The following is a 14221-nucleotide window of genomic DNA, read 5'->3' as shown; positions in this document are numbered from 1 at the left end:
GAACCAACGCTCTTGTAGAGTCTAATTTGTACATTTAGGCCCTGATTCAATACCCATCCATCTTTCTACTGATTTTAACCAGAGTTAGACTGGATCCTGAAAACAAGACATAGATGGATTTGGAAACACTGCCATTGTAAAAAAGCTTACTCTCTTCCTGCCAGTCCCCACTGATAAAAACAGTTACTTTAATGATTTGGCTAATGAGTTTTAACTTGTGGGGGCTCTGGTTTAATACATACAGTGCAGAAATCCTCATCGGCAAGTCAAAAAACATTTCTTCAACCCAAATGCCTCTGGAAATAACGTTATTTACATAGACACCGTGAATAGCACTGTAAATCCATTCAAGTCTGTTTTTCTATCCATCCTTTATTACAAGTGTACATATATTTATATATATTTAAATTTTTAAAAATAAAGATTCCTTTCATGGAAAGGAGAAACTTTTGCCATTAAAATAGAGTGACTTATACCATGAGTATATTACAGCTGTACAAACATCGGCAGCTGGTTTCATAACATCATAGATAAAATGCTTATTTTTACCCCCTACCACAACTAATCCAAAAACAAATAATAAAGTAGAACTTCTAGACTCAAAGATAACAAAGTACATTACTAGTCAAAACAGTAGTGTCACATGAATACAAAAAGATTGCATAATAGATATTCACAGTGTTTGTAAGATATAGAGCGTGTCACTCTCAATCTACACAGAAAACGGGTCTATTCTGCCTTTCATATGCATACATCAGTATCAATATGAGCTGCATGTACCAACAGGATAAGACTGCCCAAAGTTTGGAGAGTTTTCTCTCCGCACCAACTACAATAAATAAATATATACATATATTTACACACAACCAGCAATTGCATGCAATGGATACACATGCAAGAACTACTTTAACTTTTAGGCATTGGTGTTCCACCTCGTTTGTAAATCAGAGTCACAAACTTAGCACTTTAAAATAGTGGCAGCAATAATTTAAAAATTGTAGAGAGAGAGTGAGTTTTCACATCACCTTGGAATTGTGGGTCTTTTTGTTTGTTTCTAACATGCACAAAAATCAGTGATAAAAAACTTAACTTCACTGTTTGGTGACAGTGATCAGACTGGCACTTTAAAAAAAAAAGTAGTCAACACTTCAGTCTATTAGACTATAGCAAATATCCAAATGTTAAAGGTAATTTATTTATAGAAAAGAGTGAGCGAGCATGCAGCACATAAAAATTTTTCCCCAAAGAACTTCTAGAAAAAAATACTTTGCTGGATTTTTACCCTCCACCTCCCCAAAATGAAAGTGAGAGTCTTAACAATAGAAGATTTCCTGGAAGAATTGTATTAGAATGGGTGAGTGATTGAGTGAATTTAGCATTCGAGTGACAGCACTGTAGGCTGAAGTCCTCTCTTTAGATAGAATAGACCTACAGCATGGACAGCAAAAGCAGCCCCAGACCCCCACCAGCATTTCTCAACTCTGAGGTGGTCCCTCCAAGTTGAGGAGTGAAAAGGTAAGTTCAGTCTCCATGGAATGAGGTCACTTGTCTGCATGATCCTGGATGAACCCACTTTCCCCAACTCATTTTACATGCTGTTCAATAGGCCTTTAATGGTTGCAACTTTTGGTCACTACCAAACTGGGGCTGGATTTGACTGATAATGTACGAGTTAAAAGCTCTATAGCTGTCTAGACTCAAAGTAAAAATAATGAAGTATGATGTAGAGGGGTTTTGCGCTTTGCTTTGGATAGTCAAAGTAAACCGATTAACTCAGCATAATACAAATCATTCTAAAGCATTACAAAGTAATAATAGCAATACCAGTGGAATAAACCACGGTTATAGGTGACTGATAGGCAGAGACACACTATCAAAAAATACATATTGGGGTCAGTATTGCATCTATTCGACTCAAAAAATGTATTCAATGACATTACATTAGTGGATGCAGGATCTGGCACATGGACACAGTGCTGAGAATGGGGAAATCTCAAACGGTCAAGTTCTACAGTTCTTGAGTTCAACAAGACTCCCAGTGACTTCATAGGGAGTTTTGCTCCATCAAGGACTGACCCAAGGTATGGAGTTCCAGAGTTACCAGTAAACCATGAAGATTCTCATACACATAGCAAGTACAACAGACTTTTACTCATGCACTCAAGCAGCCACCAGCTCAAATATGTTCTAGACATTTTCTGACCAAAAATAGAGAAAAAAATTGTTTTTTATAAAATGTGTCTTGATAATGAAAATATGTTGAGTCAGACAGAATGACATATTGAGAGCATGCTACATAGCTGCTTTTGTGCATCTTAAGTTTAAGACCACTTCCTTGTCAGAACAACAAAGGATGACTGAAAAATGAAGACAACACCAACAATCCTAACCTCATGTACAGTAAGTTAAATGTCATCTAACACAATAGGATAACTGACATTTTCAACAGAGCAATGTTTGATGCAGCTGCTGTTGTGAGATATAGCTATCTGCATGGAAATCTTGTACCATAACTGAGATCATGGGGTTTCTGGCTTGGTTATTTTAATAGTTCACTTGCAATGCAACTGTCCAACTGACTGCTGCCTAAGATGGTAATACAATGCAGTTTTCCATTTGTGCTGGGTTCACAGTGAGCATCTTCCTCTTAAAAGGCCCAGCAAACTGACTTTCAAAACTGCAATGACAATTTTAACTGTGGTCTGACTGCAGCTTACATGCATTCAACTATTTTCAACTCTTTAGTGCAGCAAGATTGATACTGCAAGAGGACATTTTGCATTCATTGTGCTTTATTTTCTAAAATAATTATTCTTTGCTGAGGGGATGTATGGAACATTGATTCGTTACATCATTTCTCTCCATTCGCCACGATGCAAACTGGCGATGGGGTTATAGGTGGTTGTGTCATTCTCTTTTCCCCTAAGTACTGCAGGTGGGAAAAAAAGGGGAAAACAACATAGCATCACTTTTGTGAATGAAGGCAGAAAGCATCTCATCTCCAGACCTAATATGAGCACTTTTTATCGTATAGTACCAACGCATGTATCCTTTCACAGAACACTGGCACAGCTCCATAGCACTAAAAAAAAACCAAATCCACATACCACTACCTTTGATACAGAAACAACCACAAATATATATCATCAGGTGCCTTACAGTCTCATCCTTCACCAGCTGAATGCCCCAATCAAAACCAAAACTGGGCATCATCCCTAATAACTACTCTAGCCATCCCCTGAAATCTATTTTCTCCATGTTCCGCCTCCAAAACTCTGAGGGTGAATTCATATGGAATTGAGTTGTTTTTTAAAAAGTGCTCTGATTCAAGTAGAAGCCATCATCCTTGAACAACTTCTCCAGTCACACTTCTTCCTGAAAAGCCAATCAATTAGCACTTTCGTCATGACTTCCTCAAAATCCAAACTGCTGGAAGCAGCTGAGTCATCCTGTTATTTTCCAAACAATAACGAGGATGAAGACTGTATCTAGGGATCAATAGTGAAGGTTTGTGGCTATAGTTAGTGTCCAGTGGTTCCCACTTCGTTGCTCTAAAACGCAGTTTAAAAAAACAGCAGTACAATTGCTGGTATGTTTTTGGTTTGGTGGGGGAGGGAACCTAGAAACAAACCCACAGTGGGGCAGATCCTGCTCCTAGTGAAGCCAACAGTGAAGCTTCCATTGATTTCAAAGGGAGCAGGACAGGTATAGATATTACAGAGCTGCAGAAGGTCCATCCCCATTGCTGATAATCTGAGATATGTTCTATCAGAAAACTGACAGTTGACAGCAGGTGCCTCAGTAGAGTGAATTCAAGGGGACCAACACACTGGATTAGTGTAACATTATGGGCACAAAAGGTCAGGAAATAGGTGGCTTTAAAAAAAAATAATCAATGTGGAATCTGTAGTTCCTTTCAGGTAAGTCAATTCAGATGTGCTCTCTGTGCTATTAGCTTATTAGGTGTTTTGGGCCAACTGCCCACTGGTATTTTAAATAAAAAAAATTGTCTATTCTATTGGGGCAGTCCACTTTAACTGTGCGCTGGGTAGAGGACAGATATTCCAATGCCAGTATTTTTCTTTTTAATTAAAGTGCTGCCCTGTAATAAACTTGCACTTTTGTCAGGTTTGTTGGGTTGTGACACTACTTATACATCCCTTAATAGGGTACAAAAGTCATTTACCAATCACCTCCGAGATCAAAAGCAATGTATCGTGCATTGATGAGGTATATATAGTAGCTTTTATTTCCCTAATGAGCCATCTCCTTGGGTTAGGACCTTGCCAACTTGGCTACACCACAAACTCCTCCGGCAGCTGGTCTTCTCCCAAGAGATCCAGAGACAGGCAGTTCATGGATCTCTTTCCATAGAGGGCGGACTTGGTTTTGCAGTCTGCTGTTGAATAAACGCAGCCGTAGTTGGCCAGCTTATCCTCCAGTGCACAACCAAATGTGTAGCTGTGGGAGGTGTCCGAAGATAATGTGGAGCTTAGCGGTGGATGCCGATGCTTGTAAAGACGGATGTCATCCAAACTCTGGCTGTGCTGGTCTGCGCAGCTCCTGTCTTTAGGCTGTCTCACCTGCCGGTTCAGTAAGAGACAGATGAGGAAAGGACTATGAGCTGAAGCACAGCACTTACATAGCCTAAGGATGCTGGTTCCTAATGCTTATCGGAATTTTCTTAAACTGTTCTTGTTACCTCAAACCACCCCCATCAGCTTTCTGAAGGTCATTGTCTTAATGAAGAAGCTGTGAACCATAATGAAATTGTGAATTCACTTAACTGCCCTTCTATTTCATCCAGATTCTGATTTCTGTACACTGTGTCCCTAGTGTCAAGTACAATGAATGGAGCATCTGACAGGCGTAAAGCGTGGCCAAAGTGACACTTCCTGGCAGAGCTGGGGTGGTCAGCCTCTGGCTACATATGAAGAACAAGCACTAGAAAACATTGGGATGGGGTCCACTAAAAATTTATGAGCTAAAAGGAAGGCTCAAGAAAGCAACTGTGAAAACTGATGGGCTTTGTGCCTAATTTTAAACACAGATGCCAAGTACAACTAATCCACACATTACGCAGAAATGGAAAAATCGGCGCAGTGAACCAGCAGTAGCATTTAAAGGCAGAATTCACTTAGCAAAAGCAATAGCAGCCTAGCCTTTACTGAGGAATTACCCACCAGCCCTGGCTCTTGATAGTTATTCTTTAAATTGGTTTTAAGATTAAATTCTAGAAATATAGCATTCAAACAAAAACAAACACTTACCTTATCAATGCAGACATAAAACTTTGTCCACATATAATCGATAGAAATGTTTATTATAAATATATACAATTTTTACACACACTTTCAAAAGCACTCAGCATTGGCTCAACTCTTCTGCTATGCCTGGCGGACCACCCCAGCTCTGCCTTGAGAGAAGAGTTCGAACATAGAGTGCTTTCAAAAATCCTACCAATAATACAGTTAATTCAGTTACACAGCCTTGTATATACGAAAAAAGGCCCACAGTCACAAATTGACTATTCAGTATATATGCTGGTAAAAGAGGCAGCCATTAGAAAGAAAAGAGCTGCTGAAATGTGTTATCAAACCTATATTTAAATCAGAACTATTCTTATAAAACTGTTAAGGTGTCCGAATCTGGGGCCAAAATAGATTATCATCAGTGGAAAGCACTGTTTAAGTGTGTGGTCAGAAACAGATTAATGTAAAAACAGCATATCTTACTCAACATGTCTGCTCCCTGTGTGTCTGAGTCACCTCTGTTCAACTCGACAGCAGAAATAAGTTTTTACTATGGTTTGTCCTGCAGAACCAACAATTTTGGAAGAATAAGTTGGATTCTATTCTAGTCTCATGGATCAATAAAAGAGACTGGTAAACTCCAACTGGAGATTATTTATCACTGTTGACCATGTCCAGTAAGAGGCAGAAAGACCCCAGATTAATTTAAGAGAGAGAGATTGAGGAAGTGTTTGCAGATGGAGGTGGGGGGAGGGAGGAAAAAAAAAAATCAGATTTTCTTAGCTGAGCAAGTTTGATTTGGACTCAGAGGGAATAACTGGGAATCCCCATGATAGAAACAAACTTTTTTAATATGACTCTATTACTATAGCCACACTTTGAAATATAAAAAGGTTTAAAGAAGTTTTTAAATGTAAGAGGTTTTTCAGAGGGCATGACAGTATTGCTTAAGACACAGTACGTGCTTTTGCCATACATAGTTTCCTTTTCTCAGAGGCTTGGGGAAAAGAAAACAGAGACAGAAAAGTTCAACAAACAAGCAGCACAATGAAACAAACAGTAATAATTACAGACAGAGCAAAACCAGTCCCTCAGCTTTGAACCTCTTCCAACTTCAGGAGTGGAGAGGAAATTGAGTTTGCCTCTCAAATCCAAAATCACCCAAATGGTCTTGGCTCTGGTTTGGACCCAAAACTTGGAGTGGCTTATTTTCCATTTCCTTTTTGGAAGCCTAAATCTAAGAAGGACAGTTTGCAAGATTTCAGTCTTGCTCACTCCAAACCTTCTCATTATAATTTGGATCCAAATGCTGCCTCCTCATCCCATCTCTAGTAGTAATTACTGGTCAGCTTCTGGTCTGACTTATGCCAGCGTAAATCCAGAGTAGCCCCTCGGACTTGATTTACAGCAGTGTAAAGGAGAGCAGAATTTAACCCAATATCCACAGTCAGATCCACCAGTCTGCTGTTTCCTCTTACCTGATGAAGAGATTCCACACTTTGGCCTCTCATTTTTATCAGTGTGACTTGTACCACAGAGAGAGGCTTCTGCTTAAGGGCTGCAGAGGAAGAGATTGAAGTTCAGATTATAGATTTGCACTGAAACATTTACAGCAGTTCATGTGAAAAGGCAATTTACAATACATCTCCTCAGACGGTTACAATGTTCAGCGAGTCCCATACCACACACCTCCCAAGCTCATTTGAAAGACACTCACAGATGTCGTTTCAGTCACTAATACTCATGTGTCTTTCAACCTCAGGGCTGAGGCCAAAAGGCTGAATTAGAAAAACAGCATTATCAGGGCTATTTCATGCCCTACTTTCGTATTCACATCAGTCTCGCCCTGCTTTAATGCTTGGAATGGGACATAGATTCATGGGTCAGAAGGGACCACTATGATCACTGGAGGCCTGCGTAACAAGGGCCACAGAACCTCACCAAGCTCAACAACTTGTGATAGAACACATCTGCCTTTCACAATGTACATCAGTTAATTCCTTCGCTGGAAAGGCTTACATATGTTTTCAAGTCACACAGAAGAGATGTTCATGAATCAATTAAAAAAAAAATCTGAGATGGGTAAGGGAAAAACAGAGGCCATTACGGAGGACAGGGATGATGTTGCAGTATAATATAGCACACTTGCATTTCACCTCTATAGGACTTGGCTTCCAATCTGGTCTTAAGCCACAAAGAGAGAGAACTGAACTGTAACACAGCGAGCCAATTCCCAGCACGCCTGCCTCGGAATCCCTTCCGGATGATTCTGTGCTTGCCACGCACATTTCCATGAAACTACACGCAACCTCGAGGGGAGCATGGAACGACTGCAGAAAACCACCTCACCTTGACAGCAAAGTGCATCTAAAGCAAGAGAACTGACAGACTCTCCTTCAGCTGCCTCCTCCAACTGGTTTCTCTCTACAGGCTCATCCACAGGCACCTCCTCCGGCTCATCCACTGCCAGCTCAACCTCTGGAAGAGAAAGAAGAGCAGTTAACGTCATGTCTCTGCCCTCCCAAGTCATTTGAAGTTTCATTACCTCCTCCTTTCCATCACAACAGCATGGGACCAGGGTTACTAACCACCACATGGCCCCCGCCACTTCCTTACCGTCATCCTGAGAGTCATCTTCAGCTCTCCCTTTGCCACCACTGTCAATGCCAGAGCTGCCATAGCTAACGGTCGAGCTGCATGATTTCTCCTTCCGATGAACCCGATCGATACCGAAGGGCTCATCCACTGACATTTCCACTGACATCCTGTGCCTCGAATCTGCCTCAATACCAGACGTGTGCGAGCTGCCGTGGCTCCCAGTTGATTGACGAGATAGTCGATTGTTCCTCCGGCTGCCCCCACTGCTTCCACTGCCATGGGAGTGCTTATCCGAGGGGTCAAGGTCCATCTCCAGAGTGTCACTGATGTAGGATTCCCGATAACGCTTCTTCTCTATATGGGGGGGACAGTGGGGAAAGGAACCAATTGGAGATAAAACAAATTAAATCCAAACGGAGGTCCTAAAATTCATTGATTCTCTTCACCATGACTCCTGCTCTAGAGAAAACCATTGTAAGGAAGGGGGAGTAGAAGCCTCAAGAGGGGAGACTGTCCTGAGTTTAACATAGGACTGTGGTCTGTGGCGGTCTCAGCACGCTGATCAGTGAAGGGCCCATAATCTGAAGGAAATGGGGAGGGTGGGCGCAATTGTAGGGGCACAAGGGAATTGTGTAGAAGTGGTAGGCGATGGATGGAGGCGTACGTGAGGCTATGCCCCCACTGGAAACATATCTTAATTGGGTCCCTCCCCACAAGTTTCTATAGCAGATCCTGGGGTCATTCAAACAGGAGCTAGCGAGATGCTTAGCTCTCTACTCCGAACAGACCATCTCCAGGGCCAGTATTAAGCACAAAAAAGGACCACATTTTCTTCTTTGCTTCAGCCCCTTTCCACCACTCTGGCAGAACAGAGGTGCTGAAAAGTTAATAGATCTCCTCAGCCAACGATCCCCCCCCCCCCCCACGCATGTGCATCAGCTCCTACATCAATTCACAGATTAGATGGTGGGTCTGCAACACTACTGTGGCTCCTTGGCAAAGAGTCCCCTGATCTTCGCAAACAACTCTCACCTCAGACCTGACAAACTCATGGACACCAAACATGACTTGCAGGACAGTTATCCATAAAGAGTAACATCTAAGGTATCTACAGAAACTTACCTGTCAAGATTCATATTCATTGCAAGATGTCTGTATGGGTAATACTGAAGGAATTATGTATTTATACTGCATGTCTACTTTATGGACTGGGAGTGTAAAAAGTTAGTCACCAGGGGATATGTCTCGCGATGGCCCATTCAGGCAGGAGGGAGGTGTCACCCCACCCTGTTTAGCCAGTGATGCAATGCAAGGCTCAACTGACTGGCCTTGCTCCAAGACTTTCAATGGAAAGCCAATGGAGACAACTGCGAACAACTGAAACAGACAGGAGATCACCCTTCCTAGGAGTAAAGACAAAAACCTGTTTCTGTATAACAGAGAATATGGAAAGGCACTGTGGATCCATGCACTGAAGAGACATCTTGAGGAACAGGGGTGTTCTCATTAAATACTGGATCCTGATTCCTGTGAAGCCAGACAGCTCAGCAACAGACTGAAACTTTGGGGGAGGAAAACCTACTTTATTAGATAAGAAAGGTAACTATTAAGTGCAGACCCACGTTCACATTTTACGATTTTGTTTTGTATTGCAAGTTATCATTTGTTTTCCTCACACTCTTGTTTCTAGAAAAAAATCTCTATCCTTTCAGCAGTGTCGGGGGCTGGGTATCAAAGGGGAACGCTTCAAAGGGGCTCGGGGACTGGGGTGCATCTATTGTTAACTTGCAAGGCAAAGTGAGCTGGCATAGCCCAGAGAAGAAGGCTTGAGTAGCTGTGACACCAAGCACCCCTGTACTCACATCCTATACACTATTGTAATAAGCTTTGTACAAAATAAGCTGGGTGAGGTATCATTTGAGAACGATTAACTCACTGATCATTAATATTCTTCCATGATGCATGTGTGCAACGTATATTAAGTGTTAGGACATATGCTGGAATGATTACTAAAGAGTGTTTAAACCAGGTATACCAGGCGGTTGGTAAACAGGTCTGTCTTAGATAAAGGAACTGTTTTTCCCCACCTGGGAGTTGCTTCCAAAGTACTGTGAAAGAAGGAGAATGTGCTCACATATTGTGTAAACAGACCTGTTAAGCTAACAAGGGAGGGGAGGGGTGAGGCAAACCTCTCTCTAACAATTGAGGGAGAAGGGAGCACCCAGCAGGAGAGAGGGGCTAGGTCTGGGTTTTACTTTCCAAAGAGTCCATTTCAAAGGTTTACTATTTATAAAGACAGGGGGCTGAACCTCAAACGAGAAGCAATTGAATCAACCGACTGCATACAATATTATTGTATTATAAAAGTGTATTGAGTGAGGTCTTTTCTGGAAGTTAAGGACATACATACATTCAGGGCCGGCTCCAGGCACCAGCTTACCAAGCAGGTGCTTGGGGCGGCCACTTCAGAGAGGGGCGGCACGTCCAGCTGTTCGGCAGCAATTCGGCTGACGGTCCCTCACTCCTTCTCGGAGCGAAGGACCTCCCGCCAAATTGCCGCCGCAGATCACGATCGCGGCTTTTTGTTTTTGTTTTTGTTTGGCTGCTTGGGGCGGCCAAAACCCTGGAGCCGGCCCTGCATACATTGCACAACATTATTGTTCACCAGTAACAATACTATATGGGTAAATGTGGTTTCTTAATGATATTGTGGCCCCAGATTTTAAAACAAATAGGGAGAAACAGGTTCCCTTCCAGACAGGAGAGAAGGCAGTTATTTACCTGTCTCCTTCATAAATTAAGCATGGTGTGACCAGAAACAATGGGAGCTCCATTTACAGAGAAGTCAGCAGGGGGATAGGAAGCCCACAAGAAGAAAACAAAACAAAAAAAACAGCATGAGGTCATCCTGCCTCTTGAAACAAGTTCATTGAACTTTGGAAGATGTAAGTAAGGAGAGAAGCAATCTTTGGCATCCATCACAAGACAGAGACAAGGGAACAGAACTCGTGAGCGGAGAAAGATGGGACCTTCAACTAAGGGTGGTTGAAGTCTCTGGGAAATAAATACAGGGGAGAAAAAAATATCTTGAACAAAACTTGTACCTTGCTAAGTTAAGTTTTAGACTTTTAGATGTGTGTTTTTCAATTTTATTTGCTTGTGACCCTTTTTAACTTTCTTGCTTTTACTTGGTATCTCTTAACCTATGTCCTCTTGTTAATAAATTTCTTTTATATTTACTATAAACCAACTCAGTGCAGTGTTTAAATGAAAGGGTGTGTTTATCCCAGTTAAGTCAATAAATTGTGATATACTTCTGTGTCTCTACAAGAACAAATTTTTATTATTTCTCTGAACTGTCCAGGAGAAGGCTGGACATTACAAAGCACAGGGTTTGGGGCTGGGAGTGAGTTGGGAGTCACCTTGCTGGCTGTAACCAAGGCTGGGGTCAGAGCTGCCGGATCAGGGCTGCGTGAGACATGTATGCTACTTGCTGACTGTGAGTATCCCAGGCTGGCTGCTACAGTAGCAAGGCACTGAAAGGCACCGAGCTGCAGGGCAAATGGTGACAACCCGACTGATCTGGACTGCCCCCCGACCAGACTGTCACAGTGCCTGCAAGAGTGGTGATGTTAGAGAGTGGACACCCAGCTAGGCCTAGGCAAGACTCCCTCATGCAGGAGGCAGGGGACAGCAAGGGACTCACACTGTGCTCCACCTATTCTGGAGGCAACAGTCAGCAGGCACATTTTAGTGCAGCCTCAGGGCTGCTGTAAACTATGACAGAGCCAGTACGCAATCAGTCCCAAGCCAAGGAGTCTCAACCATCTTTCTCTGTGCCTCCTATTCCTCTACCTATTGTACTTATATAGCCCCCCCATCACCCTAGTATCTGCACACTTCAGATAAACATCCTCACAACATTGACATATGAAGTGCAATCCTCCCTGTTTTACAGGTGGGAAATGGGGGCACAGAGTGTTTAAGTGACAGTGGATATTGGGTGCAGCTGGGAACTTGGGCCAAGCACTGATGGGGACGGCTCAACTTACTGGCTTTTGGAGTCCCCGTGCAGATTTCATTTCCTGGGCCAGCATAATCGCTTTATCTTCCCCCTTCCCCCACTCCTGGAAGCAAGATCAGACAGTGAAACAACTTACCTACCTGGCAGTGGGATGGGAAAGGGAGGCAGCATATGGCCCATTTTCACCAACCCCAGATTGGGGCTCAGTGAATGCTAAAGCCAGCTGTAGTCCACCTTCCTCCAAGGACTTGTGAAGTCTGAGAGGTTGGGGTGGGAGGAGGATGGGGACAATACACCACAGAGCTTTAGGTTTCTTTAGACCAGGGGTAGGCAATCTATGGCACACGTGCCAAAGGCAGCACGCGAGCTGATTTTCAGTGGCACTCACACTGCCCGGGTCCTGGCCACCAGTCCGGGGGGCTCTGCATTTTAATTTAATTTTAAATGAAGCTTCTTAAACATTTTAAAAACCTTATTTACTTTACATACAATAGTTTAGTTATATATTATAGATTTATAGAAAGTTCTAAAAACATTAAAATGTATTACTGGCACACAAAACCGTAAATTAGAGTGAATAAATGAAGACTCGGCACACCTCTTCTGAAAGAACAGGAGTACTTGTGGCACCTTAGAGACTAACACATTTATTTGAGCATAAGCTTTCGTGGGCTACAGCCCACTTCTTCGGATGCATAGAATGGAACACACAGAAAGAAGATATTTATACATACAGAGAACATGAAAAGGTGAAAGTAGCCATACCAACTGTAAGAGGCCAATCAATTAAGAAGAGCTATCATCAGCAGGAGAAAAAAAAACCTTTGAAGTGATAATCGAGATGACCCATAGAAGGTGTGAGGATACTTAACATGGGAAATAGATTCAATTAGTGTAATGACCCAACCATTCCCAGTCTCTGTTTAGACCCAAGTTAATTGTATCTAATTTGCATATTAATTCAAGTTCAGCAGTCTCTCTTTGGAGTCTGTTTTTCCAAGTTTTTTTGTTGCAAAATTGCCACCTTCAAGTCTGTCACTGTGTGGTTAGAGAGGCTGAAGTGTTCTCCCACTGGTTTTTGAATGTTGTGATTCCTGATGTCAGATTTGTGTCCATTTATTGTTTTGCATAGAGACTGTCCTGCTACTCTGAAACCTGTCACTTCTGAAACGTTGCTGACCCCTGCTTTAGACAGTCTCTTCAGTGAGTCACTGCTGAGCCCTTTATGCACTCACACATATGTAAGCTACCATTACATTCCTTTTGCTGGTTTACACCCCGCCCCATCTCTCTCATTCTTCTGCACACCCCCACACCCTTCAGGCATGCCGGTCACCTCAAACCTGTCACTAGTGATTAGTGCTGTATTTAACTGCACCCATTGTGTAACTGAGCTTAGTGGAAGGAAGAGGAAAGCAAACTCAAGAGTAAGAGGGTAAGGCTGTAGCAGAAAAAGGAACAAGGAGGAAAAAGTGAACCTGAACCAGACCACCAGGTTGGTGCCTGGGTTGCTCGCCACATCCCATCTTTTACCGGTGGGCAACAGAAGTGAACACAACCTACTGAAGTCCTTATTAACGACCTTTAGGAAGTGGGAAGAGAAGGGGGCTATCCTATACAATGAATTGATTTAGTTTATTTTTGGGTGTAATTTAACATCCGGATTCTTAAGGACTTCAGTCTTCTTTGCAAGGAATGCAGGATGTCCCTGCTCCACCTATCATTAAGTGACATGACCTCAGTCTTCTCCACATTACCTTGAGCTCTGTCTAATGCCTAGAGCTCTGGATATCACACAGATTTCCTAAGGACTAAAAGCAGGTGACTGTACCCTCCTCACCACACCACCACCCCCATTTTTATACCCTCATGCTCACTAGTTTGTTTTAGGGAGTTCAACTGCCAAGATAAATAATGGGGATCATGAGCATTCACAAAGTGCCCTCCATCCCAAGCCAAATGGATTCTGTGGATTTTTCCCAGAATCACTTTTCAATACTGGATTTACAGGAGGAGGAGGAGGAGGAGATCAGTAATATTTTAAAATACAAGCCTAGCTGGCTGATGGAGTCATTATGCTGTGGCTGTACATACTGTTAACCTTAGGCAACTGAAATTATTGCCATGGCTACTGTGTTAGGTACCAAACTGAAATAGAAAGGGAAATCAGGAAGGAGTGTTCTTTTCCATACAAGCTGTTCCCTGCCACTCTTCCACACACTCCTCACCTTTCCTTCTCAAACCAACATAAAAAAGGAAGAACTTGAAGAAAAGTCCCTGTCCCACCTCAGATCCAATCTGTCTCCTTAGAAACTCTTGTCATCCTACTCCAATGCCATTCAGTCTG

General features: G+C 42.6%; 1 protein-coding gene across 1 annotated transcript in view; it reads right to left on the bottom strand.

Annotated features, from left to right (window-relative positions):
- Window positions 1–376: 376 nt before the first annotated feature.
- FRMD1 (FERM domain containing 1) overlaps window positions 377–14221 on the bottom strand; it is a 65651-nt gene continuing 51806 nt past the window's right edge. The window contains exons 11-14 of the mRNA XM_026649718.1: window positions 7869–8204; window positions 7602–7730; window positions 6731–6810; window positions 377–4583 (exon numbers count right to left, since the gene is read on the bottom strand). Of these exons, the coding sequence (XP_026505503.1) occupies window positions 4296–4583; window positions 6731–6810; window positions 7602–7730; window positions 7869–8204 (833 nt within the window). The 3' untranslated portion in view covers window positions 377–4295. The remainder of the gene's footprint in view (window positions 4584–6730; window positions 6811–7601; window positions 7731–7868; window positions 8205–14221) is intronic.

Source organism: Terrapene carolina, unplaced genomic scaffold, assembly GCF_002925995.2.
Source record: "Terrapene carolina triunguis isolate 2854851 unplaced genomic scaffold, T_m_triunguis-2.0 Scaffold85, whole genome shotgun sequence".
NCBI lineage: Eukaryota > Metazoa > Chordata > Testudines > Emydidae > Terrapene > Terrapene triunguis.
The sequence above is the reverse complement of the archived record's forward strand: the minus strand, read 5'-3'. Positions and strand labels throughout refer to the sequence as shown.